The 27,357-nt window shown below is 46.1% G+C and overlaps 1 protein-coding gene across 2 annotated transcripts in view; it reads right to left on the bottom strand.

Annotated features, from left to right (window-relative positions):
• LOC138286694 (beta-galactosidase-1-like protein) overlaps positions 1–27,357 on the bottom strand; it is a 296,524-nt gene that overhangs the window by 122,167 nt on the left and 147,000 nt on the right. For both annotated transcript variants that reach the window (XM_069227181.1, XM_069227179.1), the window contains exons 9-10: positions 16,602–16,723; positions 15,502–15,542 (exon numbers count right to left, since the gene is read on the bottom strand). In XM_069227181.1, the coding sequence (XP_069083282.1) occupies positions 15,502–15,542; positions 16,602–16,723 (163 nt within the window). The remainder of the gene's footprint in view (positions 1–15,501; positions 15,543–16,601; positions 16,724–27,357) is intronic.

Raw genomic sequence — 27,357 nt, 5'->3', positions numbered from 1 at the left:
TGAGCAATTGATCTACAGAGCATTGCCCTTGTATAGGGGATGTGGGTGTCTGGATGCGAAGTTTTTGGCATTTTGTGTTTTCGCTTGTTGGGAACACGTCTATGTTTGGTGTTCCCCACTTTTGAAAGTACTTTTGAAGTACTTGAGGATGAATCTCCCATTCGTGAGTTTGTTGGTGATTTCTGCTGAGGAGATTTGCCAATTGATTGTCTATCCCTGGAATGTATTATGCTAATAGATACATTTGGCTGTGGATTGCCCATTTCCAAATTGTTTGGGCTAGAAGGGGATGAATGCGTCCCTCCCTGTTTGTTGCGATTGTACATGGTTGTCATGTTGTCTGTTTTGATAAGAACATTCTTCTGTGTCAGAAGAGGTTGAAAGGCTTTGAGGGCCAGAAAAACAGCTAAGAACTCCAAGTGGTTTATGTGTAGCTGTTTGTGTTTGACATACCATTGCCCTTGAATGTTGTAATTGTTTAGGTGAGCTCCCCAACCAAATATTGATGCATCTGTTGTGATTATGGTCTGAGGCACAGGGTCTTGAAACGACCGCCCTTTGATCAAACTGCTGCAATTCCACCACTGAAGGGACATATATGTTTGGCGGTCTATCGACACTAGATCTTGGAGTTGACCGTGTGCCTGTGACCATTGTTGTACAAGGCACTGTTGTAAGGGCTGCATGTTTAATCTTCCGTGTGGAACAATTGCAATGCAAGATGCCATCATTCCTAGGATTTTCATGACAAATCTTACAGTGTATTGTTGATTTGGTTGTATTTGTGGAATTAGATTTTGGAAAGCTTGTATCCTTTGTGTATTTGGATACGCAAGAGCTTGTTGAGTATTTAGGATCGCACCCAAATACCGTTGTACTTGTGCTGGTTGAGGGTGTGACTTTTGGTAGTTTATAGAGAAACCTAAGTTGTGTAGGGTTTCTATTACATAATGTGTATGATTTTGGCATTGTGTACGACTGCTTGATTTTATTAGCCAATCGTCTAGGTATGGAAAGACATGTATATGTTGTCTTCTTAGGTAGCCAGCTACTACTGCTAAGCACTTTGTAAATACCCTTGGAGCTGTTGTTATTCCAAAGGCTAACGCTTTGAACTCGTAGTGTGTTCCTTGAATGACAAACCTGAGGTATTGTCTGTGGGCTAGATGGATGGGTATGTGGAAATACGCATCTTTGAGGTCTAAGGCTGTCATAAAATGCTTATTTTTGTAGCAGTGGGATAACATCTTGCAGAGTTACCATGTGAAAATGTTCTGATAGGATTTAAAAATTGAGGGGCCCGAGGTCTAATATTGGCTTGAGGTAGCCATCTTTTTTGGTGATTAGAAAGTATAGTGAATAAACTCCTGTTCCCAGTTGAGACTGTGGACCTAACTCTATTGCTTGTTTGAGTATTAGAGATTGAACCTCTTTTTGTAACAGAACTGCATGTTCTGGGGTTAACTTGTGAAACCTTGGTGGAATATTTGGAGGAGTGTTTATCAATTCTAGGCAATGATAGCACCTAGTTGCCTGTGGTGATATTTTGCCAATGTGTGTGGAACTGCTGTAGTCTTCCCCCCACAGGAGATGTGTGGAGTGGAAGGGAGTGAGGAAAGTTACTGTTTTGGCTGTGTTGCCAATTGTTTAGAGGTTTGGAATTTACCTCTATGTCTAGAGTATTGTCCTCTATATGTGCCTCTAAAACCACCTCGCTGGTACTGGGTTTGGTAAGCTGGTTTTGTTTGGGAGGTTGATGCCTCTGACAGTTGTGGTCTGAAACCTCCTCGAAACTGAGTTTTACGAAATGACCCCCTACATGGTGTAGAATAGAGTGCCCCAATTGCCTTGGCTGTGTCTGAGTCTTTTCGTAGTTTTTCTATTGCCGTGTCTACCTCTGGCCCAAAAAGATGTTTTTTATCATAGGGCATGTTTAACACAGCCTGTTGTATTTCTGGTTTGAAACCAGAGGATCTCAGCCATGCATGTCTACGGATAGTGACTGCTGTGTTTACACTCCTTGCAGCGGTATCAGCTGCATCAAGGGCAGATCTTATTTGGTTATTAGTAATAACTTGACCTTCTTCTACTAGCAACTTTTGAGCCCTTTTCTGGTGCTCTTTTGGGAGATGCTGTATGATATCCTGCATCTCGTCCCAATGGGCTCCATCGTAACGAGCTAGCAGTGCCTGGGAATTTGCTATTCTCCATTGGTTTGCTGCTTGGGACGCAACTCTTTTTCTTGCAGCATCACATTTTCTGCTTTCCTTTTCAGGAGGGGCTGCATCTCCTGAGGACTGGCGATTTGCCCTCTTTCGTGCAGCACTAACCACTACTGATTCAGGTGGCACCTGATGGGTGATGTAATCAGGGTCAGAAGGTGCGGGTTTGTACTTTTTGCCTATCCTAGGTGTTATAATTCTTGCTTTCACAGGCTCATTAAAAATGTGGTCTGCGAGCTTTACCATGCCTGGTAGCATTGGAGGTATTGGTCCCTAGAATGAGTTGAGGATAATGTCTTGAATAAAAAATCTTCCTCTAGTGGTTCTGTGTGCATTGTAACCCCATGATAGGCTGCAGCCCTGGCTATCACCTGATTGTATACTGTAGTATCTTCAGGTGGAGATGGTTTAGAGGGTTAGCTGTCTGGTTCGTTGCTTGGGATGGGATCAGGGCGTAAAGATCCCATGGATCAACAGTGTCTTGTGAGTCAAAAGAATGCGTTGCAGAATGCATTGGTGTAGGACTTATTTGAGTATAGGTAGGTAGGTGTGGAGAATGAGGAGGAGAATGAGGAGAAGACTGAGGAGGTGCTGACTTCTCTTTCTGTTTTGGCACATTAGCTGGGGGCTGCGCAGTATCCAATTCCTCCTGAAATGCCAGCTTTCTTTTTGATTTTAAAGGAGGTGCTGTGATGATTCTCTCTGTTTCTTTATCGATGTGTATCCTGGACTGTCTCTCAACCGTAATTTGAAGGATTGGTTTAATCTCTGACCCTTTTCCCAGAGGTTGTATGGCTTTCTCTGAGTCTTTTGGAAAGACCTTGTTCCTCTGTATATCCTGTCTTTTTCGGCTCCGAAATGTGATGTTTTTTTGGGATCGAAAAAGGCGAGGAAGGTCTCGGCTCCGAAACTATTTTTCTTATTTTCGACTCCGAAAATTGTTCTCTACTGGAGTCTGAAATGGAGCTTTTTGTCGACTCCAAAGTCTTCGGAGGGGTGGTCTTTTTCGGAGCTGAACTCAAGGGTCGGTCACAGACAGTCTTTTTTTGGGGAGAGGCATGGCCTTCCAGCAGTGGCGTACCCAAGGCCTTCTGTTGTTTCTTATGTGGGGATGCAGGGCAGACGTACTCACATGCTGGCCTGCTGTGACAGGTCTGTCTTCCTTGGATTCCTGCTCTGACTCTGTATCTCGGATCGAGACTGCTATCTGCATTTGTTCTTCTTTTACGTCAAAATGTTCTCTAGTCTTCGACGCCATTTCCAGCCTTCTTGCACTTCGGTCCCTCAGAGTCTTTATCGATCGGAACGATCGAAAGGCCTTGCAGTTTTCCTCCCGATGGTCTGGAGAAAGGCAGAGGTTGCAAACCAGATGTTGGTCTGTGTAAGGGTACATCGCATGGCACCGAGGGCAGAATCGGAATGAAGTCCAATCCATGAGGCTCTCCACGTGGTCAGCCGAATAGGCCAGAGTTGGGCGTGCGCGCCCTGAAGGGCGAACAAAGTTGTTTACCAATGATACTGCTGTTTTTTTAAAGTTTTCCAAATCGAAATCTCGGAGCGAGAGAAAACACGTCCGAACCCGACGGCGGAAAGAAAACAATCTAACAATGGAGTCGATGCCCATGCGCAATAGAACCGAAGAGGTAGTCACTCGATCCCATGACTAAAAGACTTCGAAGAAAAACAACTTGTAACACTCCAAGCCCAACACTAGTTGTCGGAATCCATATGCATAGCATTTGTATCTGCAGCTCCACATGCCATCGAACATGTGGAAAATGTCACTTACCCAGTGTACATCTGTTCGTGGCATTAGTTGCTGCAGATTCACATGCTGTGCACATCCCGCCATCTGGTGTTGGGCTCGGAGTGTTACAAGTTGTTTTTCTTCGAAGAAGTCTTTTCGAGTCACGAGACCGAGGGACTCCTCCCATTTCGGCTCCATTGCGCATGGGCGTTGACTCCATCTTAGATTGTTTTCCCCCGCAGAGGGTGAGGTAGGAGTTGTGTATGCTAGTAATAGTGCCCATGCAATGGAGTAATGTACATAATGTAGTTTAAAGTAATATATTTTCAAATTTACAAAGGTTCAAGATCAACTTTTTAACGGCTACAGGCTTCCGGGGAGGCGGGTGGGCGCATGTGAATCTGCAGCAACTAATGCCACGAACAGATGTACACTGGGTAAGTGACATTTTCCATTCGATGGCATGTGTAGCTGCAGATACACATGCTGTGCATAGACTAGTAAGCAGTTATCTCCCCAAAAGCGGTGGTTCAGCCTTTAGGAGTTGAAGTTGTCTGAAACAATGTTCGTAGTACTGCTTGACCTACTGTGGCTTGTTGTGCCGTTAGCACATCTACACAGTAGTGTTTGGTAAATGTATGAGGCGTAGACCATGTAGCTGCTTTACATATTTCGGTCATTGGAATGTTTCCTAGAAAGGCCATGGTAGCACCTTTCTTTCTGGTTAAGTGTGCCTTTGGTGTAATAGGCAGTTCTCTCTTTGCTTTAAGATAGCAGGTTTGAATACACTTAACTATCCATCTAGCAATGCCTTGTTTAGAGATTGGATTACCTGTATGAGGTTTTTGGAAAGCAACAAATAATTGTTTTGTTTTTCGAATTAGTTTTGTTCTGTCAATGTAGTACATTAACGCTCTTTTGATGTCTAATGTATGTAGTGCTCTTTGAGCTACAGAGTCTGGCTGTGGGAAGAACACTGGTAATTCTACTGTTTGATTCAAGTGGAACGGTGATATAACTTTTGGTAAAAATGTTGGATTTGTCCGTAGAACTACTTTATGCTTGTGTATTTGAATAAATGGTTCTTGTATGGTAAATGCTTGAATTTCACTCACTCTTCTTAGAGATGTGATGCAATTAAAAATGCAACTTTCCATGTTAAGTATTGCATTTCACAAGAGTGCATGGGCTCAAAAGGTGGACCCATGAGTCGTGTTAAGACAATGTTGAGGTTCCATGAAGGAACTGGTGGTGTTCTTGGTGGTATAATTCTCTTTAGTCCTTCCATAAACGCCTTTATGACTGGTATCCTAAATAGTGACGTTGAGTGCGTAATTTGCAGGTAAGCTGAAATTGCGGTAAGATGTAACTTTATGGAAGAGAAAGCTAGCTTTGACTTTTGCAAATGTAGTAAGTAACTTACGATGTCCTTGGCAGATGCGTGTAAGGGTTGAATTTGATTATTGTGGCAGTAATAAACAAATCTTTTCCACTTATTTGCATAGCAATGTCTAGTGGTCGGTTTTCTAGCTTGTTTTATGACCTCCATACATTCCTGTGTAAGGTCTAAGTGTCCGAATTCTAGGACTTCAGGAGCCAAATTGCTAGATTCAGTGATGCTGGATTTGGATGTCTGATCTGTTGTTTGTGTTGTGTTAACAGATCTGGTCTGTTTGGTAGTTTGACATGAGGCACTACAGAGAGGTCTAGTAGTGTTGTGTACCAAGGTTGTCTTGCCCATGTTGGCGCTATTAGTATGAGTTTGAGTTTCTTTTGACTCAATTTGTTTACCAGATATGGAAGGAGTGGGAGAGGGGGAAAAGCGTAAGCAAATATCCCTGACCAGCTCATCCATAACGCATTGCCCTGAGACTGATCCTGTGGGTATCTGGATGCGAAGTTTTGGCATTTTGCGTTTTCTTTTGTAGCAAATAGGTCTATTTGTGGTGTTCCCCATCTTTGGAAGTAAGTGTTTAGTATTTGGGGGTGAATCTCCCATTCGTGGATCTGTTGGTGATCCCGAGAGAGATTGTCTGCTAACTGGTTCCGAATTCCTGGAATAAATTGTGCTATGAGGCGAATGTGGTTGTGAATCGCCCAATGCCATATTTTTTGTGCCAGGAGACACAACTGTGTTGAGTGTGTCCCTCCCTGTTTGTTTAGGTAATACATTGTTGTCATGTTGTCTGTTTTGACAAGAATGTGTTTGTGGGTTATTATGGGTTGAAACGCTTTTAGCGCTAGAAATACTGCTAATAGTTCTAAGTGATTTATGTGAAACTGTTTTTGCTGAGTGTTCCATTGTCCTTGGATGCTGTGTTGATTGAGATGTGCTCCCCACCCTATCATGGAGGCATCTGTTGTTATTACATATTGTGGCACTGGGTCTTGGAAAGGCCGCCCTTGGTTTAAATTTATACTGTTCCACCATTGAAGCGAGGTGTATGTTTGGCGGTCTACCAACACCAGATCTAGAAGTTGACCCTGTGCTTGTGACCATTGTGATGCTAGGCACTGTTGTAAGGGCCGCATGTGCAACCTTGCGTTCGGGACAATGGCTATGCATGAGGACATCATGCCTAGTAGTTTCATCACCATTTTGACTTGTATCTTTTGTTTTGGATACATGGTCTTTATTACATTGTGAAATGCTTGAACCCTTTGTGGGCTTGGAGTAGCAATCCCTTTTGCTGTGTTGATTGTCGCCCCTAAGTATTGCTGTGTTTGACACGGCAGAAGGTGTGACTTTGTGTAGTTGATTGAGAAACCTAGATTGTGGAGGATTTCTATGACGTACCTCGTGTGTTGTGAACACCGTTTTAGCGTGTTGGTTTTGATTAACCAATCGTCTAGGTACGGGAACACATGTATTTGCTGCCTTCTGATATGTGCAGCTACTACTGCTAGGCATTTTGTAAAAACTCTTGGCGCCGTTGTTATTCCGAATGGCAACACCTTGAACTGGTAATGTACCCCTTGGAATACAAACCTTAGGTACTTTCTGTGTGAAGGATGTATCGGTATATGGAAATATGCATCCTTTAGGTCGAGTGTTGTCATGTAGTCTTGTTTTTTGAGCAGTGGGATTACGTCCTGTAATGTCACCATGTGAAAGTGATCTGATTTGATGTATGTATTTAATGTTCTGAGATCTAGTATAGGTCTCAGACTCTAGTCTTTTTTGGGTATGAGAAAGTACAGAGAGTAAACTCCTGTCCCTTTCTGTTGGTTTGGTACTAATTCTATTGCTTCTTTTTGTAGCAATGCCTGAACTTCTAGTACTAGAAGATCTATATGTTGTTTTGACATACTGTGTGTTTTCGGTGGGACGTTTGGAGGGAATTTGAGAAATTCTATGCAATAGCCATGCTGGATAATTGCCAGGACCCAAGTGTCTGTTGTTATTTCCTCCCAATGTTTGTAAAATTTGGTTAGTCTCCCCCCAACAGATGTTATGTGTTGGGGATGTGTGACTTGAAAATATATTACTTTAAACTACATTATGTACATTACTCCATTGCATGGGCACTATTACTAGCATACACAACTCATAGAGAGAGAGAGAGAGAGATACACACGCACATAAATCATGACCCACACATCACTCTGATTAATAACGATAATCAGCGTATTACACCCAGTGCACCTGCATGTACACCATTCTGATTCAAACTTAAATAATAAATGATAATGATTTTTTATGGACCCGGTGTGCAGGAGTTGTCTTCTGAAACCACTGAAGGACACAGTCCTTATCTGGATTGAGAAATCCTAAACCCTAAGGCCCATATTTATGTGCTTTGTGGCTCAGAGCAGCGCAGCAAGTCACCTTTTTGCACTGCCCGGCGTCACAAGGAAAGGGCAGGAATGCACCGTGTTAATCCAATGTGGCACATTCGTGTCCTTTTCCCTTGGGGTGGTGCAAAATTGGCTGCCTAGCCCTAGCACGGGCACCTTGCACCATGGTGCAAGGGTGCCTGTGTTGCATGCAGTCGCGGCTCGCTTTGCTCACAAGGGGCTGGGCGGGTGTGGCGCACCAGGGTGAGGCTGGGAAGGGGTAAAATTTAATTAAAAAACGTACCTTCTCTGTTGCCGCCGCGCCGCTCCTCTTTACCTCGTCGTCACTCCAGGCTGCAGGCACAGGCTCCCAGCCTGCCCTGAGGCCAATCCCGACGCTGCTCAGAGCAGCGTTAGGATTGGCTGGGAGCGCCCAGCCATGGCGCTCATAGGCAGACTGGGAGCCTGTGGAGGCTCTCTCCAACCTGGCAACTGTGTTACTGGGTGGGAGATACCCTACTACGCATGTGTTTTTGGCTGGCTCGAGACGCCCGACTAAACAAACATGTGCACTGAGGGTAGTGCACAGTGCACTCCCCTCACGGCTCGCCACCCCCGTGGCCCGCCCTTTTAATAAACAAAACAATAATAAACCTCGTTATTATCGTTTCATTTGTTAAAGGCTTTGCAGCTTCTGCTGCTGGCAGGGAGCTGTCGTGGTTGCATGCAGGATTGTTTTTGTGCAGGAAGGGGCTCCTTCCTGCACAAAAATAATCCTTAGAGGCATATTCTACTTCCTATTCTACACAGTAAAAATTGCCTCTAAGGAATGAAAGAGGAACAGAAAAAGAGGAAACAAGAGAAATAATGAAAATGTCACTTACCCAGTGTACATCTGTTCGTGGCATCAGTCGCAGTAGATTCGCATGTTCTGCAATAGCTCGCCATCTGGTGTTGGGCCGGAGTGTTACAAGTTGTTTTTCTTCGAAGAAGTCTTTCGAGTCACGGGACCGAGTGACTCCTCCTTTTGTCTCCATTGCGCATGGGCGTCGACTCCATCCTCGATTGTTTTTCCCCGCAGAGGGTGAGGTAGGAGTTGAATTGTAGTAATAGTGCCCATGCAATGGAGTGACTAAGTATGCACCTATTTAAGGTTGAGATGATACATATATAAATAATTGAAGGTAACTTCCAAACTGCTACAGGCTCCCGGGGAGGCGGGTGGGCACATGCGAATCTACTGCGACTGATGCCACGAACAGATGTACACTGGGTAAGTGACATTTTCAGTTCGATGGCATCTGTCGCTGTAGATACGCATGTTCTGCATAGACTAGTAAGCAGTTATTTCCCCAAAAGCGGTGGATCAGCCTGTAGGAGTGGAAGTAGTTTGAAATAATGTCCTTAATACGGCTTGACCTACTGTGGCTTGTTGTGCGGATAACACGTCTACACAGTAGTGCTTGGTGAATGTGTGAGGCGTAGACCATGTGGCTGCCTTACATATTTCTTGCATTGGGATGTTTCCTAGAAAGGCCATGGTAGCACCTTTCTTTCTGGTTGAGTGTGCCCTTGGTGTAATGGGCAGCTGTCGTTTAGCTTTAAGGTAGCAGATTTGGATGCATTTAACTATCCATCTGGCTATACCTTGTTTTGAAATTGGGTTTCCTGCATGAGGTTTTTGAAATGCAATAAAGAGTTGTTTAGTCTTTCTGATGTTCTTTGTTCTGTCAATGTAATACATCAATGCTCTTTTGACATCTAATGTATGTAGTGCCCTTTCAGCTACGGTATCTGGCTGTGGAAAGAACACTGGAAGTTCCACTGTTTGATTTAGATGGAACGGTGAAATAACCTTTGGCAAAAATTTAGGATTGGTCCTTAGGACGACTTTATTTTTGTGTAGTTGTATAAAAGGTTCCTGTATAGTAAACGCCTGAATCTCGCTTACTCTTCTCAGGGAAGTAATGGCGATGAGAAATGCCACCTTCCAGGTTAGGAACTGTATGTCGCAGGAGTGCATGGGTTCAAAAGGTGGACCCATAAGTCTAGTTAGGACAACATTTAGGTTCCATGAAGGAACAGGTAGTGTTCTTGGTGGTATAATTCTCCTAAGGCCCTCCATGAATGCTTTAATGACTGGTATTCTATATAGGGAAGTTGAATAGGTAGTCTGCAGGTATGCAGATATTGCTGCAAGGTGAATCTTAATGGAAGAGAAAGCTAGGTTAGATTTTTGTAAGTGAAGCAAGTAACCCACTACATGTTCTGGAGTTGTGTGTAATGGTTGTATTTGATTAATATGGCAGTAGCAAACAAACCTCTTCCATTTACTTGCATAGCAGTGCCTGGTGGATGGCCTTCTTGCTTGTTTTATGACTTCCATACATTCTTGGGTAAGTTGTAAGTGCCCGAATTCTAGGATTTCAGGAGCCAGATTGCTAGATTCAGCGATGCTGGATCTGGGTGTCTGATCTTTTGGTTGTGCTGTGTCAACAGATCTGGCCTGTTGGGCAATTTGATGCAGGGTACCACTGAGAGGTCTAGCAGCGTTGTGTACCAGGGTTGCCTTGCCCAAGTTGGTGCTATCAATATGAGTTTGAGTTTGCTTTGACTGAGTTTGTTTACCAGGTAAGGAAGGAGAGGGAGAGGAGGAAAAGCGTAAGCAAATATCCCTGACCAGTTCATCCATAGGGCATTGCCTTGGGATTGTTTGTGTGGGTACCTGGATGCGAAGTTTTGGCATTTTGCGTTCTCCCTTGTCGCAAACAAGTCTATCTGAGGTGTTCCCCAGAGTTTGAAATAAGTGTTCAGAATTTGGGGGTGAATTTCCCATTCGTGGACCTGTTGGTGATCTCGAGAGAGATTGTCTGCGAGTTGATTTTGTATCCCTGGTATAAACTGTGCAATTAGGCGAATTTGGTTGTGAATTGCCCAATGCCAAATTTTTTGTGCTAGCAGGCTTAACTGCGTGGAGTGCGTCCCTCCCTGCTTGTTTAGATAATACATTGTTGTCATGTTGTCTGTTTTGACGAGAATGTATTTGTGAACTATTATTGGTTGGAAAGCTTTTAGTGCTTGAAAAACTGCTAGAAGTTCTAGGTGATTGATATGCAGTTTTGTTTGATGTACGTTCCATTGTCCTTGTATGCTGTGTTGATCGAGGTGTGCTCCCCACCCTGTCATGGAAGCATCTGTTGTTATTACGTATTGTGGCACTGGGTCTTGGAAAGGCCGCCCCTTGTTTAAATTTATGTTGTTCCACCACAGAAGCGAGAGGTAAGTTTGGCGGTCTATTAACACCAGATCTAGAAGGTGACCCTGTGCTTGAGACCACTGCGATGCTAGGCATTGTTGTAAGGGCCTCATGTGCAGTCTTGCGTTTGGGACAATGGCTATGCATGATGACATCATGCCTAGGAGTTGTAATACCATCTTTGCCTGTATCTTTTGTGTTGGATACATGCGTTGTATGATGGTGTTGAAATTTTGAATTCTTTGTGGACTTGGAGTGGCTACTCCCTTTGATGTGTCTATTATGGCTCCCAGGTATTGTTGTACCTTGCGTGGCAGAATTTTGGATTTTGTGAAATTGACGGTGAACCCGAGTTTGAAGAGGGTTTGTATGATCTGATTTGTGTGATTTGAGCACTGTATGAACGAATGGGCCTTGATTAGCCAGTCGTCCAAATATGGGAACACATGTATTTGCTGCCTTCTTATGTGTGCAGCGACTACCGCTAGACATTTGGTAAAGACTCTTGGTGCGGTTGTTAATCCGAAAGGCAGTACCTTGAATTGGTAATGTATTCCTTTGAATACAAACCTTAGGTATTTCCTGTGCGATGGGTGTATTGGTATATGGAAATAAGCATCCTTGAGGTCTAAAGTTGCCATGTAGTCGTGTAGTTTTAGCAATGGCAATACTTCTTGTAGTGTGACCATGTGGAAGTGGTCTGATTTGATGAAAGTGTTCACTACTCTGAGGTCTAGGATTGGTCTCAGCGTTTTGTCCTTCTTTGGTATCAGAAAGTACAGTGAGTAAACTCCTGTGTTTATTTGTGTGTTTGGCACTAATTCGATTGCATTCTTTTGCAATAGTGCCTGCACTTCTATCTCCAGGAGATTGGAATGGTGTGTTGTTAAATTTTGTGCTTTTGGTGGTATGTTTGGAGGGAATTGTAGAAATTCTATGCAATAACCATGTTGGATAATTGCTAGAACCCAAGTGTCTGTAGTGATTTCCTCCCATGCTTTGTAATAATGACCTATTCTTCCCCCCACTGGTGTTGTGTGGAGGGGGTGAGTGACATGTGAGTCATTGTTTAGTAGTAGGGGTTTTGGGGCTTTGAAATCTCCCTCTATTTCTAGGGAATTGCCCTCCTCTATATTGTCCCCGAAAACCTCCTCTATACTGTCCCTGGTAAGTGGACGGTGTTGCTTGTGAGGTGCTGGCTTGTGTGCTTTGACCCCGAAACCCCCCTCGAAAGGGCGTTTTACGGAATGTGCTGTAATTCCCTCTGCTCTGCGGGGAGTAGAGTGCGCCCATGGCTTTGGCAGTGTCCGTATCTTTTTTGAGTTTCTCAATCGCTGTGTCCACTTCTGGACCGAACAGTTCTTTTTCATTAAAAGGCATATTGAGAACTGCTTGTTGAATCTCTGGTTTAAATCCAGACGTTCGGACCCATGCATGCCTTCTGATAGTTACAGATGTATTAATTGTCCGTGCAGCTGTATCTGCAGCGTCCATGGAGGAACGTATCTGGTTGTTGGAGATGGTCTGTCCCTCCTCAACCACTTGTTTTGCCCTATTTTGGAAGTCCTTGGGCAGATGTTCAATGAGATGTTGCATCTCGTCCCAGTGGGCTCTGTCATAGCGCGCAAGTAGTGCCTGGGAGTTCGCGATGCGCCACTGGTTTGCAGCTTGTGCTGCGACTCTCTTACCAGCTGCATCGAACTTGCGGCTTTCTTTATCTGGGGGTGGTGCATCTCCAGATGTGTGAGAGTTGGCCCTTTTCCTAGCTGCTCCTACAACAACAGAGTCTGGTGGCAGCTGTGTAGTGATGAAAACCGGGTCCGTAGGAGGCGGCTTATACTTTTTTTCCACCCTTGGTGTGATTGCCCTACTTTTGACCGGCTCCTTAAATATGTCTTTTGCGTGCCGGAGCATACCAGGGAGCATAGGCAGGCTTTGGTAGGAGCTGTGGGTGGAGGAGAGTGTGTTGAACAAGAAATCATCCTCGACCTGTTCTGAGTGGAGGCTTACGTTATGAAATTGTGCTGCTCTAGCCACCACCTGAGAGTACGCGGTGCTGTCTTCTGGTGGAGATGGCTTTGTAGGGTATGCCTCCGGGCTGTTATCTGACACTGGGGCGTCGTATAGGTCCCATGCGTCCTGATCTTGGTCACCCTGGCTTATGGTGGTGTGAGCTGGGGAGTGAGATGGAGTTTGTGCTGGTGAAACGTTAATCACGGGCGGAGGAGAGGGTGGTGGTGTAACTCTTTTCACCACTTTTGGTTGTGGTGCTTGTTCCGTCTGGAACTCCAACCTTCTCTTTCTCCTAATGGGGGGAAGGGTGCTTATTTTTCCTGTCCCCTGCTGAATGAAGATACGCTTTTGCGTATGGTCCACATCAGTTGCTTGTAGCTCTTCCTCAAACCTATGCTTTTGCATTTGGGAGGTTAGCGAGTGCTCTTCTGTATAAGAGCCTGAAGCTGGGTCGCTTGCAGTTTGTTTCGGCGTCGAAACTTTGTCTGCGTGTTTTTTCGGCTCCGAGGAGACTTGTTTCCTTTTCGGGGCCGAAACCTCTCGGCGTCGATCTGTTTCGGTGCCGCTGTCTCGGCGTCGAGCCGTGTCCACACCGGCATCTCGGTGTCGAGGCTTGTCTCCAGCACTTTCTCGGTCCCGAGAAGGCTGCGTGCCGGTGTCTCGACCGGAGTCGGACGATCTCGGCACTGTTTGGGCCTTTTTCGGTGCCGACGGTCGGTCACCGAATTTATGGGTCGAGCCATGGCCTGGTGGCAGTGGCGTCCCCTGGGCCTTGTAAATGTTTCTTTGTGTGGTTTTCGACGTCTTACTCACGGTTTGTGTGTCGTCGAATCCTTCGGAGTCTGAGTCTTGGATCGAGAAGGTACCTTCTTCTTCCTGTTCCTCGAACTCCCGTTGGGCTGTCGGTGCGGACGCCATTTGAAGTCTTCTAGCTCGACGGTCTCGGAGTGTTTTTCGGGACCGGAACGCACGACAGGCCTCGCAGGTGTCTTCGCTGTGCTCAGGTGACAGGCTCAGGTTGCAGACCAAGTGTTGGTCTGTGTAAGGGTACTTATTGTGGCATTTGGGGCAGAAACGGAACGGGGTCCGTTCCATCGGCGTTCTTCAGCACGCGGTCGGGCCGACCAGGCCCCGACGGAGGATCGAAAAACTACCCCGAAGGGCACCGGAGCTCTTCGATCTTCGATGCGGTGTGGAATCTAAGTACGCCGATCCCGAACGCAACAATACCGACGAAAATCTTCAGAAATTAGCTAATTTTCCGTTCCGAAACTCGGAGCGACAGGAACACGTCCGAACCCGATGGCGGAAAAAAAACAATCGAGGATGGAGTCGACGCCCATGCGCAATGGAGACAAAAGGAGGAGTCACTCGGTCCCGTGACTCGAAAGACTTCTTCGAAGAAAAACAACTTGTAACACTCCGGCCCAACACCAGATGGCGAGCTATTGCAGAACATGCGTATCTACAGCGACAGATGCCATCGAACACATATTTCTCCTCATTACGCCTCTCGTGGGGAGGCCTTTCTTTCTGGGGCATTCCCAGGTTTACATCTTCCTTTAAATCTGGGAATGCTTCAAAATCCATGGATGTTGCATGGGAAGATCGACGCAATATCCATAGAAACACATCACAGATGCAGAATAATGCAACACAGAGATTTGCACTGCGCCATGTTACATTACTCAAGATTTAGGAAGCCACTCAGGGTCATGCGAGGTGGCCTTGTGTGGCTTCATAAAGCTCACTTAAGGTTTGCATTGCTCTTACACCACGTTTCGTGGTGCAAGAGTGACGCAGAGCAGACTCTTAATGTGGGAATCCAGGAGAAGGAAGAGCAGAGTGTGGATGCCACTGAAAGAGCACAGTCATTTACCAGCAGTAGGTGCGCAGAATCGACCTCCGGCCAGCCAACATTCAGAGGGAGAGGACCCACTCCGCTGAAACCTTCTTGTAGAAATTAATGGAGGGTTTCAACACTTTGGGGAGCTGACAGTGATTTCAGGGTAGCTTCTTCCATCTTCTATCCTACATCACTTGCAAAAGACCGTACTGAGGCAACAGCTCTCTTTTCTCTTTCTCTGCTGAACTCTCGGGGATGTGGCCTGCTGGCATAAGTGGCAAAATCTTCTCAGACATCATTAACAGTGAAAGAGCTGTACTTACCTGTCCATTTAACAGTCTCCATGCACTGCAGGTTGGGATTAAAATCGTTTTATTTTCCAGAAATGGTTGCACTGATGTTAAATTTAGTTTACTAAGCAACACCTATTAATACGCACAGAACTTTTAGAGTGCAGCAGTAACTGCTTGGGTATATGTTAGACTATTAATCCAGACACCAAGATCCTACCATAAGACTGGTTGGCTGCTTAGGAAATTTAGGAGAGTCAAAGAGGTGCTCCAGACATGCTTTGCCAATCGATTGGGCTATGTGTGAGCACCTGGAGGAAGCAATATGGACATGCAAGCTGAAAACTCACCGCTCCAATAGCCAAAGTTGGTGCCCCCTTCAAACATGTACCTGAAAGAGAGAAGATCCATCAGCTCAATCACAGAAAGGTCAAAGGCCCAAGGGTTCGGAGGTGAGCAAGCATGGCTATCGTAGGCACTACTGGCTAAACACAGAAAGGGACTAGGTTTGCTTAAAGGTCCAGCATGTAAGCTCCATAAGATACTATTTACTAAAATAGGTTTGCAGATCCTAAGAAGGGAGAAAAGGAAGAGGAAGGGAAAGGGAAAGAAAGTCTAGGCCAGAGGCAACAGATCAGTTGGGAGACAGGCATCAGTCAATCACTGTTTCCACTAAATATTCAGTGTGTGTGGCTTCACTATGTACAAATGGGCTGGAAGGTGCTGGAGCCCACTGGAGAGAAAGGAAGTGGTCCATTTAGTAGGTCTTTGGATTCTGCCAGACACACCAGTCTGTGACTTATCTCCTGATACTCTACCCCAAAAAAGTAAATAATCCTCCTGGGTTTAAGAGGCCACCAGCTAAATCCGTTCATCTAGCAGAGTTTGTCCGCCAGAGTGAAACTGGCTCCTCCCACTGACTTGCCCTTGAGTGTCATCCACTTGTGAGTTGGCCTTCCAGTCTGGAGCCATTTCACATCCACCTGGGCTGGCCCAAACTGGTCTCAGAAGTTACATCAGGGCAAATGGTGCATGCCATGGGGAGAGCATGCTGGGAACTAGTACCTGCAGGGGCCCAGGACATTCAAACAGATCTCCCCGTGATTCCCTAGTGCTTTTGTGCATCTTTCCTGCACCACGTGCGACTCCTGGATTATCAGCATCTGTCTTGTCTGTTCAGACTAAAGGGTCAAGACTTTGCTGAGATTGTAATGTCCGTTTGTCTTACACTTGAACTTCCTGATCCTGCCATGCTAGTTCAGTCTAGTGTGTAAGCATGTGCGTGCATATGTACATAGGTACACATGCACTGATATGCACACACACGCAGGCACCCCCATTCATGTGCCGCATGATCTCCCTGCCCCTGACCAAGGGTGAATGTCCACATCCTGATGAGTAGCCCCAGGCCCCACAATAACCTAATCCCACCACGGCTGCAGACACTCACATGTTGACACTGGCACCGATCTCCAGCATGGCCTCCAGGGATGCAGCCACCTTTCCAGTTTCAGCATTAGAATGGTTTCCTCCCCAGTAATCCAGCCAGCCTGTGTAATACTCCGAATTAACCTGTGGATTGATAGTGAGGAAGAAAGAGTGATGAGATTGGTGGTAAATATAGGGATGAGATATAGGACAATTAGTGTGGTGAGAGATAGGATAAAAAGAGGGGCAAGATACAGGATAAAGAAAACAGTAGAATACCGATAAAGAGAGTAGACAGTTACAGGATAAAGAAGGGGTGGGATATAGGTTAAAGAAAGTAGTGAGATACAGAAAACAGTAGAACACGGACAAAGAGAGTAAAGAGATACAAGATACAGATAGTGGCAAGATAGAGGATAAATCAAGTGTTGAGATAAGAAGTAAAGAGAGGGGTGAGATACAGAATTAAGAGAGTGACAGGATCCAGGGTAAACAGCGGGTGAGATACAGGATAAAGAGAGTGGAGGGATACAGGATAAAGAGAGTAGAGAGATACAGCAGTGGTTCCCAACCCTTTGACTTCTGTGGACCCCCATTTTATCAATACTGGAGCCCGGGGACCCCAACTGAATCATTATTGGAACATGGGGACCCCACTGAGTCATTATTGATAGCTGGGACCTAATATTATTAAATTTTTTAAGCAGTCGCGGACCTCCTGAGGAGGCTTCGCGGACCCCCAGGGGTCCACGGCCCACAGGTTGGGAACCACTGAGATACAGGATAAAGAGAGTAGAGGGGGGCATGATAAAGAGAGTGGAGGGATACAGTATAAAGAGAGTAAAGAGATACATGATAAAGAGAGTAGAGTGATACAGGATAAAGAGAGTGGGGGACTACAGGATAAAGAGAGTGGGGGACTACAGGATAAAGAGAGTAGAGAGATACAGGATACAGAAAATAGTGAGACACCGAATAAAGAAAGTGGTAGAACACGCATAAAAAGAGTAGTGAGATACAGGATAAAGAATGAGGTGAGATATAGATTAAAGAAAGTAGTGAGATACAGAATAAAGAAAGTGGTAGAACACGCATAAAAAGAGTAGCGAGATACAGGATAAAGAATGAGGTGAGATATAGATTAAAGAAAGTAGTGAGATACAGAATAAAGAAAGTGGTAGAACACGGATAAAGAGAGTAGACAGATACAGGATAAAGAATGCGGTGAGATTTAGGTTAAAGAAAGTAGTGAGATACAGAATAAAGAGAGTGGGGGACTACAGGATAAAGAGAGTAGAGGGGGGCATGATAAAGAGAGTGGAGGGATACAGTATAAAGAGAGTAAAGAGATACATGATAAAGAGAGTAGAGTGATACAGGATAAAGAGAGTGGGGGACTACAGGATAAAGAGAGTAGAGGGATACAGGATAAAGAGAGTGGAGGGATACAGGATAAAGAGAGTGGGGGACTACAGGATAAAGAGAGTAGAGAGATACAGGATAAAGAGAGTAGAGGGATACAGGATAAAGAGAGTAAAGAGATACATGATAAAGAGAGTAGAGTGATACAGGATAAAGAGAGTGGGGGACTACAGGATAAAGAGAGTGGAGGGATACAGGATAAAGAGAGTAGAGTGATACAGGATAAAGAGAGTGGGGGACTACAGGATAAAGAGAGTGGAGGGATACAGGATAAAGAGAGTAGAGTGATACAGGATAAAGAGAGTGGGGGACTACAGGATAAAGAGAGTGGAGGGATACAGGATAAAGAGAGTAGAGTGATACAGGATAAAGAGAGTGGGGGACTACAGGATAAAGAGAGTGGAGGGATACAGGATAAAGAGAGTAGAGTGATACAGGATAAAGAGAGTGGGGGACTACAGGATAAAGAGAGTAGAGGGATACAGGATAAAGAGAGTAGAGAGATACAGGATACAGAAAATAGTGAGACACCGAATAAAGAAAGTGGTAGAACACGCATAAAAAGAGTAGTGAGATACAGGATAAAGAATGAGGTGAGATATAGGTTAAAGAAAGTAGTGAGATACAGAATAAAGAAAGTGGTAGAATACGGATAAAGAGAGTAGACAGATACAGGATAAAGAATGCGGTGAGATTTAGGTTAAAGAAAGTAGTGAGATACAGAATAAAGAAAGCGGTAGAACACGCATAAAAAGAGCAGTGAGATACAGGATAAAGAGAGTAGAGAGATACAGGATAAAGAGAGTGGTGAGATAGAAAATAAATTGAGTGTTGAGATAAGACGTAAAGAGAGGGGTGAGATACAGAATTAGGAGAGTGTCAGGATACAGGGTTAGCAGCGGGGTGGGATACAGGAGAAAGAGTTGTGAGATACAGGATACAGAGAGTAGACAGATACAGGATAAAGAGAGTAAAGAAAAAGAGATGGGTGAGATAGATAAAGCAAGTGGTGAGATAAGGGATAAAGAAAAGGGTGAGATTCTTAACAATTTAAAGCTATATAAATGATAACAAGACTGGGTGAGATATGGGAAAATAAGATGGGTACGAAGTATATTAAAATCAGGGGTCAATATGCTACAATATTGGTGCAATAAAGGGAGAGATGTAGGACAATAGGAGGAGGTAAGATACAGGATAGTAAAATGGACCAGGTGTAGAAGAAAGAGGTGAGTCACAGAATGTTGTGTGATATAGAGTGATACGAGGGCGAGATACAGGACAGTAAGGGAAGCAAGATTATGAAGCAGGATAATAACAGAGATGAGATACAGAATTAGAAATTGATACAGAGTAGAAGTAGTAGTCAAACTGAGTAATAAGAGGCGTGAGCTACAAAATAATAAGAATGGATGATGTACAGAATAATGCGAGTGGGTGACATACAGGATAATAGGAGTGGGTGTTACACAGGATAATACGAGTGCATAAGATACAGGCTAGTAAGAAGGGTGATACAAGTGGATGAGATACAGGATAATATCAGTGGATGAAATACAGAATAGTAAGAGAGGGGGTGACATACAAGATAATACGAGTGGGTGAGATACAGGATAGTAAGAGGGGTGAGATACCGGGTGATACAAGTGGGTGAGCTACAGGATGATATGAGTGGATGAGATACAGGATAATATCAGTGGATGAAATGCAGGATAATACAAGTAGATGAGATATAGGATAATATGTTTGGATGAGATAAAGGATAATATGAGTGGGTGAGAAACAGAATAGTAAGAGAGGTGACAATACAGGATAATAAAAGTCAATGAAATACAGGATAATACGATGTGATATAGAGAATAGTAAGAGGGGTGACATACAGGATAATACTAGTCGGTGTGATACAGACTAGTAAGAGGGGTGAGATACAGGATAATACAAGTGAATTAGATGCAGGATAATTATATATAGGTTAATGAGATACAGGATAGACTAGTAAGAGGATGAGATGCTGGATAATGCGAGTGGATGAGATAACAGGATAATAGGAGTGGGTTATATACAGAATAATACATGTGGAGAAGATACAGGAAAGTAAGAGGGGTGAGATACAGGATAATACAAGTGGATGAAAAACAGAATAGTAATATAAAGGATAATATCAGTGTATGAGATACAGGATAACACAAGTGGATGAGATCCAGGGTAATAGGAGTGGATGAGATACAGAATAATACGAGTGGATGAGGCAGAGGATAGAACGAGTGGATAAGATACAGCATAGAAAGAGGGGTGAGACAGAGTTCAACATGAGTGGATGATATATAGGATAATATGAGTGGATAAGGCAGCGGATAATACAAGTGGGTGAGATACAGGATAATACTAGAGGATAAGATACAGGATAATACAAGAGGATGAAATACAGGATAATACGAGTGGAAGAGGCAGAGGATAGTACGAGTGGATAAGATACAGCATAGTAAGATCAATCAGGATTCAATCTGCCACTATAGCTAAGACGACGACTCCTGTCAAGACTTAATCAGTTGACTATCACTAATACACAACATTTAACATTTTGAAGTCAACTGTGTGAGCTTCTGAGAGTATCTGATAATTTCTGGGTAATTATTTCAGAACAACTAATAATCCCTCTAATTGGAAACTGGTGCGAGTGTGGTATGGCGAGGTATTAGGGCATGGAGAGGGGTCAATCATTCCTTTGTAGACAGGAGTACGTCATTAAGAAGGGCGTGCCTGTTGGCGGAGAGATAGCAACCTCCGAGACTGACCCTCGGGTAGGTCGCTCCCGCAGCGCTCCCGCAGCGCCACCAGTCCCCGACTGCCCTCCTCACCGTCTCTCCTCCTGTGAGTGTGTGTGAGTGTGCTCCTTCTTTACCCGTGTACCCCGAGTGCTTGTGTTGACGGACTGACTGGAATCCTCTTTTTTCCCGTGTATCCCGTGCGTGTGCCCCTGAGTGCCCCTGAGTGCCGTGTGCCCCCTCCCGCCGTTCTTCCTCACTCTCAGCCCCTCCCTTTTAGAGTTTTACTAGGCCTTCTCGCCGTTCTTTTGCCGCCTTTTTTTGCCGCCTTTTCTTTTCCCCAGGCCTCCTCGCCGCTCCTTTTCCCGCCTCCAGTTTCCCCCGCCCGCCCGCCTCCCGCCTCCCAGCTGACCCCTCCTCCCCGGCTACCCTTAAATGGCGGCCGCTGCGAGGCCGCACAGCGGGCGCGCCGCTGGCGCGCCAAAGGCGCGCCTAAGGCAAGCCCGTCTGCGCCCGTCTGCGCCTGGACCGCGCCTAGCGCCACAACCCCTGGCCCCCGCGACCCCCACCTCCCCCGCCTGACCCACAACTCCGCCGTCCTCACCGCTCTCAACCCCGGCCGCACGCCGGGCTGCTGCCGCGCCACCCCAAAGCGGACCCACGGACCCTTCACCTGCCACAACTGCCATTTCACCTGCCTACGAACTCACACCACACCCAACAGGAACGACTCGCCCGGAAACAACCTCGACTGCATCCTGGTCAACACCAGATCCATCCACAGGCACGGCATCGAACTGTGGAACCTCATCGACTCTACAAACCCGGACATCGCCTTCCTCACCGAGACCTGGATGAACCCCTCCTCGGCACCCGACATCGCCATAGCCATCCCCGACGGCTACAAAATCATCAGGAAAGACCGCACCAACAGCACCGGAGGAGGCATCGCCATCGCCCACAAGAGCTCCATTCGCATCGCAACCTACACCGACAACTCACTGCCCGACGCCGAGCACCTCCACTTCTCAATCAACAGCGACCCCAAGACCACCCTCAGAGGCACCCTCATATACAGACCACCAGGACCACGCACAAAGTTCAGCGAAGACATCGCAGACTTCATCAGCCCACACGCACTCCCGTCCACCAACTACATCCTCCTAGGGGACCTCAACTTCCACCTGGAGAATCGCACCGACAACAACACCACCGCCTTATTGGACAACCTCGCCAACCTGGGACTGAAACAACTAGTCAACACCCCCACCCACTAAGCCGGACACACGCTCGACCCCATCTTCTCCTCCAGCAAACACATCTCTTTCAGCCACACCACCGTACTCTCCTGGACAGACCACAGCTGTGTCCACTTCAGTTTCAAGAAGACCAACGTACACCACCACGCCCAACAACCACCAAGAAGACAGTGGAACCGAATCTCCTCGGAACAACTCGCATCGACCCTCTCTCAGAACCCACCCACCAGCACTACAGACCCCAACGAAGCCGCCAACAACCTCACGAGCTGGATCTCAGACTGCGCCAACCTCCTGGCCCCCCTGAAGACCCAAGCAAACAGAAACAGCCACAAGAAAAATTCCTGGTTTACCCCCGACCTCAAGGAATCCAAAAAAGAATGCCGCACCCTCGAGAAGACTTGGCGCCTCAACCAGACCGACGAGAACATGTCTGCCCTCAAAAACGCCACCCGCAAACACCACCAACTCCTCCGCGCAGCACGAAAATCAGCCTTCCAGAACAGACTAGACAGCAACGCCCACAACAGCAAGGAACTATTTGGCATCGTCAAAGAGCTCTCCAACCCCGACGCCGAAAACAACTCCATCCCTCCCTCACAGGACCTCTGCGACTCCCTCGCAGCCTTCTTCCACCACAAGATCACCGACATCTACAACAGCTTCACCACAACCAACACGAGCCCTCCACCGGAACCCGCCACCGACAACACCACCATCCACACCTGGAACCCAACCTCCACTGAGGAAACCACCCGCGTCATGAACTCCATCCACTCAGGATCACCATCCGACCCCTGCGCGCACCACATCTTCAACAAAGCCGACAACATCATCGCACCCCACCTCCGAGACGTCATCAACACATCTTTTTCCACCGCCACCTTCCCGGAGAACTGGAAGCACGCCGAACTGAACGCCCTCCTAAAGAAACCAACAGCAGACCCCACCGAACTCAAAAACTTCCGGCCCATCTCGCTCCTACCGTTCCCCGCCAAAGTGATTGAGAAAATCGTCAACGCTCAACTCACCACCGCCCTGGAAACCAACGACTCACTCGACCCCTCACAGTTCGGCTTCAGAGCTAACCACAGCACCGAGACCACCCTCATCGCAGCCACAGACGACATCAGATCCCTGACCGACAAAGGAGAAACCGTGGCCCTCATACTCCTGGACCTCTCTGCAGCATTCGACACGGTCTGCCACCGTACCCTGATACGTCGCCTCAGCAACGCCGGCATCAGAGGCAAGGCCCTGGAATGGATCACCTCCTTCCTCTCCGGAAGAACTCAGAGAGTCCGCCTCCCCCCCTTCAGATCCACAGCTACGGAGATCATCTGCGGCGTCCCCCAGGGATCCTCCCTCAGCCCCACCCTCTTCAACATCTACATGACCCCCCTGGCAAACATCGCACGCAAACACGGACTCGACCTCATATCCTACGCAGACGACACCCAGCTCATCCTATCCCTCACCAACAACCCCACCTCAGCAAGAACCAGACTACACGAAGGCATGAAGGAAGTAGCGAACTGGATGACAGACAGCCGGCTTAAACTGAATACAGAGAAGACGGAGGTCCTCATCCTCGGCCCTACACCAACCGCCTGGGACGACTCCTGGTGGCCTCCCGCCCTAGGCAGCACTCCCCAACCCACCGACCACGCACGCAACCTCGGTTTCATCCTGGACTCTTCCCTCTCCATGACCAGACAGGTCAACTCGGTGACCTCAGCATGCTTCAACACCCTCTGCATGCTCCGCAAGATCTTCCGCTGGATCCCCACCGACACCAGGAAGACCGTCACCCACGCCCTCGTCACCAGTCGCTTGGACTATGGGAACGTTCTGTACGCCGGCATCACCATCAAGCTGCAGAGGAAACTTCAACGAATCCAGAACGCTGCCGCACGACTCATCCTGAACATACCCCGCCACCACCACATCTCCGGACACCTGAAGAAACTCCACTGGCTCCCAGTCAACAAGAGGATCACCTTCAGACTCCTCACCCACGCACACAAAGCCCTGCACAACCTCGGACCAAAACTCATCAACCACCGCATCTCCTTCTACACTCCTCCTCGCACCCTACGCTCGACCGGACAAGCCCTGGCAGCCGTACCTCGCATTCGCAAAGCCACCGCCGGAGGCAGGTCCTTCTCTTACCTAGCAGCGAAGACCTGGAACTCTCTTCCCAGCCACCTTTGCGCCATACAAGACCACCTCCACTTCAGAAGGCAGCTCAAGACCTGGCTCTTCGAGCACTGACCCCCCCCCCCCCCAGCGCCTTGAGACCCTTACGGGTGAGTAGCGCGCTTTATAAATGTGATTGATTGATTAAGAAGGGTGAGACAGAGGATAACATGAGGGAAAGAGATACAGGATAATAGGAGTCAATGAAATACAGGATAATTCGAGTAGATGACATATGGATAATACAAGTAGATGAGATTCAGGATAATACGAGGGGATGAGGTAGTGGATAGTACGAGTGGATGAGATACAGCATAGTAAGAGGGGTGAGACAGAGGATAACATAAGTGGATGATATATAGGATAATATGAGAGGATAAGGCAGCGGATAATACGAGTGGGTGAGATACAGGATAATATTAGAGGATGAGATACAGGATAATACAAGAGGATGAAATACAGGATAATACCAGGGGATTGGATACAGGATAATACAAGTGGATGAGATACAGGACAATATCAGTGTAGGAGATACATGATAATACAAGTGGAAGAGGTACAGGATAATACAAGTGAGTGGATGAAATACAGGGTAATACGAGTGGATGAGGCAGAGGATAGTAAGAGTGGATGAGATACAGCATAGTAAGGGGGGTGAGATAGAGGATAACACAAGTGGATGAGATACGAGTAGGTGAGATACAGGATTGAAATTGTTACTTACCCAGTAGACACCTGTTTGTGGCATGTAGTGCTGTAGATTCACATGCTTTGCAAAGGTCTGCCATCTAGTGTCGGGCTCAGAGTGTTACAAGTTGTTTTTCTTCGAAGACGTTTTTCGAGTTATGGGATCGATGATGACTCCTCTTGGTAATAGTGCGCATGGGCATCAAGTTCGTTGTTAGATTGTTTTCCCGCAGGCGGGTGAAGTAAAGAGTGTATATATGTACATGTAGATATATAACCAAGAAATGAGATGTCCATGCGATGTATATACATTTTTACAACATATTGTACTGCTACAGGCTCCCAGGGAGGAGGGAGGGCGCCTGTGAATCTACAGCACTGCATGCCAAGAACAGATGTATTCTGGATAAGTAACCTTTTCTATTCAATGCCAAGTGTAGCTGTAGATACACATGCTTTGCATAAACTGTAAAGCAGTCCCCTCCACAGTAAGCAGTGGTTAGCCTGGAGGAGTTGGAGTAGCTTGAAATAATGTTCTAAGTACTGCCTGTCCAACATTTGCTTGTTGGAGAGCTAACAAATCCACACAGTAGTGTTTAGTGAATGTGTGTGGTGTAGACCATGTGGCAGCTTTACATATGTCTGCCATTGGTATATTCCTTAAGAATGCCATTGAAGCTCCTTTTTTCCTAGTGGAATGTGCTTTAGGAGTTACCAGTAACTGTCTTTTAGCCTAAAGATAGCAAGTTTGAATACACTTTACTACCCATCTGGCAAACCAATTTTTTTGAGATAGGATTACCTTTGTGAGGTCCTGAAAATGCCACGAAGCGTTATTTTGATTTCCCAAACTTTTTTGTTCTATCTACATAGTACATGAGACCCCTTATAACATAAAGTGTCCGTAGAGCTCTTTCAGCAACTGAGTCTGGCTGTGGAAAGAAGACTGGCAATTCCACTGACTGATTGATATGGAAAGGTGAAACTATATTTGGTAGAAATTTTGGATGTGTTCTAAGAACTCATTTGTCTTTATGAACATGAAAGAAAGGTTCTTCTAAGGTGACCGCTTGAAGTTCGCTATCTCTTCTTAAAGAAGTGATTTCTACTAAGAAAGCAACCTTCCATGATAAGAACTGTAGAGTACAAAAATGCATGGGTTCAAATGGCGGCCCCATAAGTCTTGTGAGTACGATGTTAAGATTCCACACAGGGGCCGGAGGGACTCTAGGTGGACTAACCATTTTAAGACCCTCTATAAGGGCTTTTATAACAGGAATCCTAAGGGGGAACTATGTTGTCTGTTTTGCAGGTAAGCAGCTATAGCTGTTAAATGAAGCCTAATTGAGGAAAATGTCAGATTTGCTTTTTGTAAGCGTAGCAAATAGCAGACAGTATCTTCTAGTGAAGCCTTAAGTGGATCAATATTTTTGGGTTGACAATAGTAGACAAAACGTTTCCATTTAGCAGAATAACATTTTCTAGTTGTGGGTTTGCGTGCTTCCTTTAGAATATCCATGCATTCACAAAGAAGTTGTAGATATCAAAACTCTATGACTTGAGGAGCCAAATCGCCAGGTTGCGTATGCTGGGATTTGGGTGTCTGATTTGGCCTCTCTTTTGAGTTACATAGTGTTGTGTACCAGTGTTGACGTGACCATGTGGGAGCTATGACGATCATAGTGAGTGAGGGGTTTTTCATCTTTATTATCAGAGATGGAATGATTGGACAGGTGGAAAAGTGTAAGCAAATATCCCTGACCCGTTGATCCATAGAGCATTGAGGATGCGGGTACCTGAATGCAAAGCTTTGGCATTTTGAGTTTTCATTGTGGCGAAAAGGTCTATGTCTGGGGTTCCCCACATTTGAAAGAATTGTTGAATTATTTGTGGGTGAATTTCCCATTTGTGGACTTGTTGCTGCGTCCTACTTAACAGGTCCGCTAGTTAATTGTCTATCCCTGGGAGATACACAGTCACTAATTGAATGTGATTGTGAATTGCCTATTTCCAGATTGTCTGTGCTAAAAGGGACAGTTGAGATGAGTGCCCCCCCCCCCGTTTTTTGCAGGTAATACATTGTTGTCATTTTGTCTCTCCATATTAACACTACTTTGTGTGTGATTTGTGTCAGAAAAGATTTGAGTGCTAGGACTACTGCTAGTAACTCCAAGTAGTTTATATGATAAGTTTGTTGGTTGGAGTCCCTTTCCTCTTGTGTAGGGAGGTTGTTGAGATGAGATCCCCAACCTATCAGTGATGCGTCTGTTGTGATTGTGGTCTGAGGCGCAGGGTTCTGAAAGGGCCGCCCCTTTGATAGGTTGGTGTAATCCCACCGCTGCAGAGAGCAGTGAGTCTGGCGGTCCAACAACACTAGATCCTGAAGTTGACCCTGTGAGTGAGACCACTGTTGGGAAAGGCACTGCTGCAGTGGTCACATGTGCAG

The sequence above is a fragment of the Pleurodeles waltl genome, chromosome 3_2 (assembly GCF_031143425.1).
Source record: "Pleurodeles waltl isolate 20211129_DDA chromosome 3_2, aPleWal1.hap1.20221129, whole genome shotgun sequence".
Classification (NCBI taxonomy): domain Eukaryota; kingdom Metazoa; phylum Chordata; class Amphibia; order Caudata; family Salamandridae; genus Pleurodeles; species Pleurodeles waltl.
Note: the sequence above shows the minus strand (reverse complement) of the source record. Positions and strands in the feature narration are given on the sequence as shown.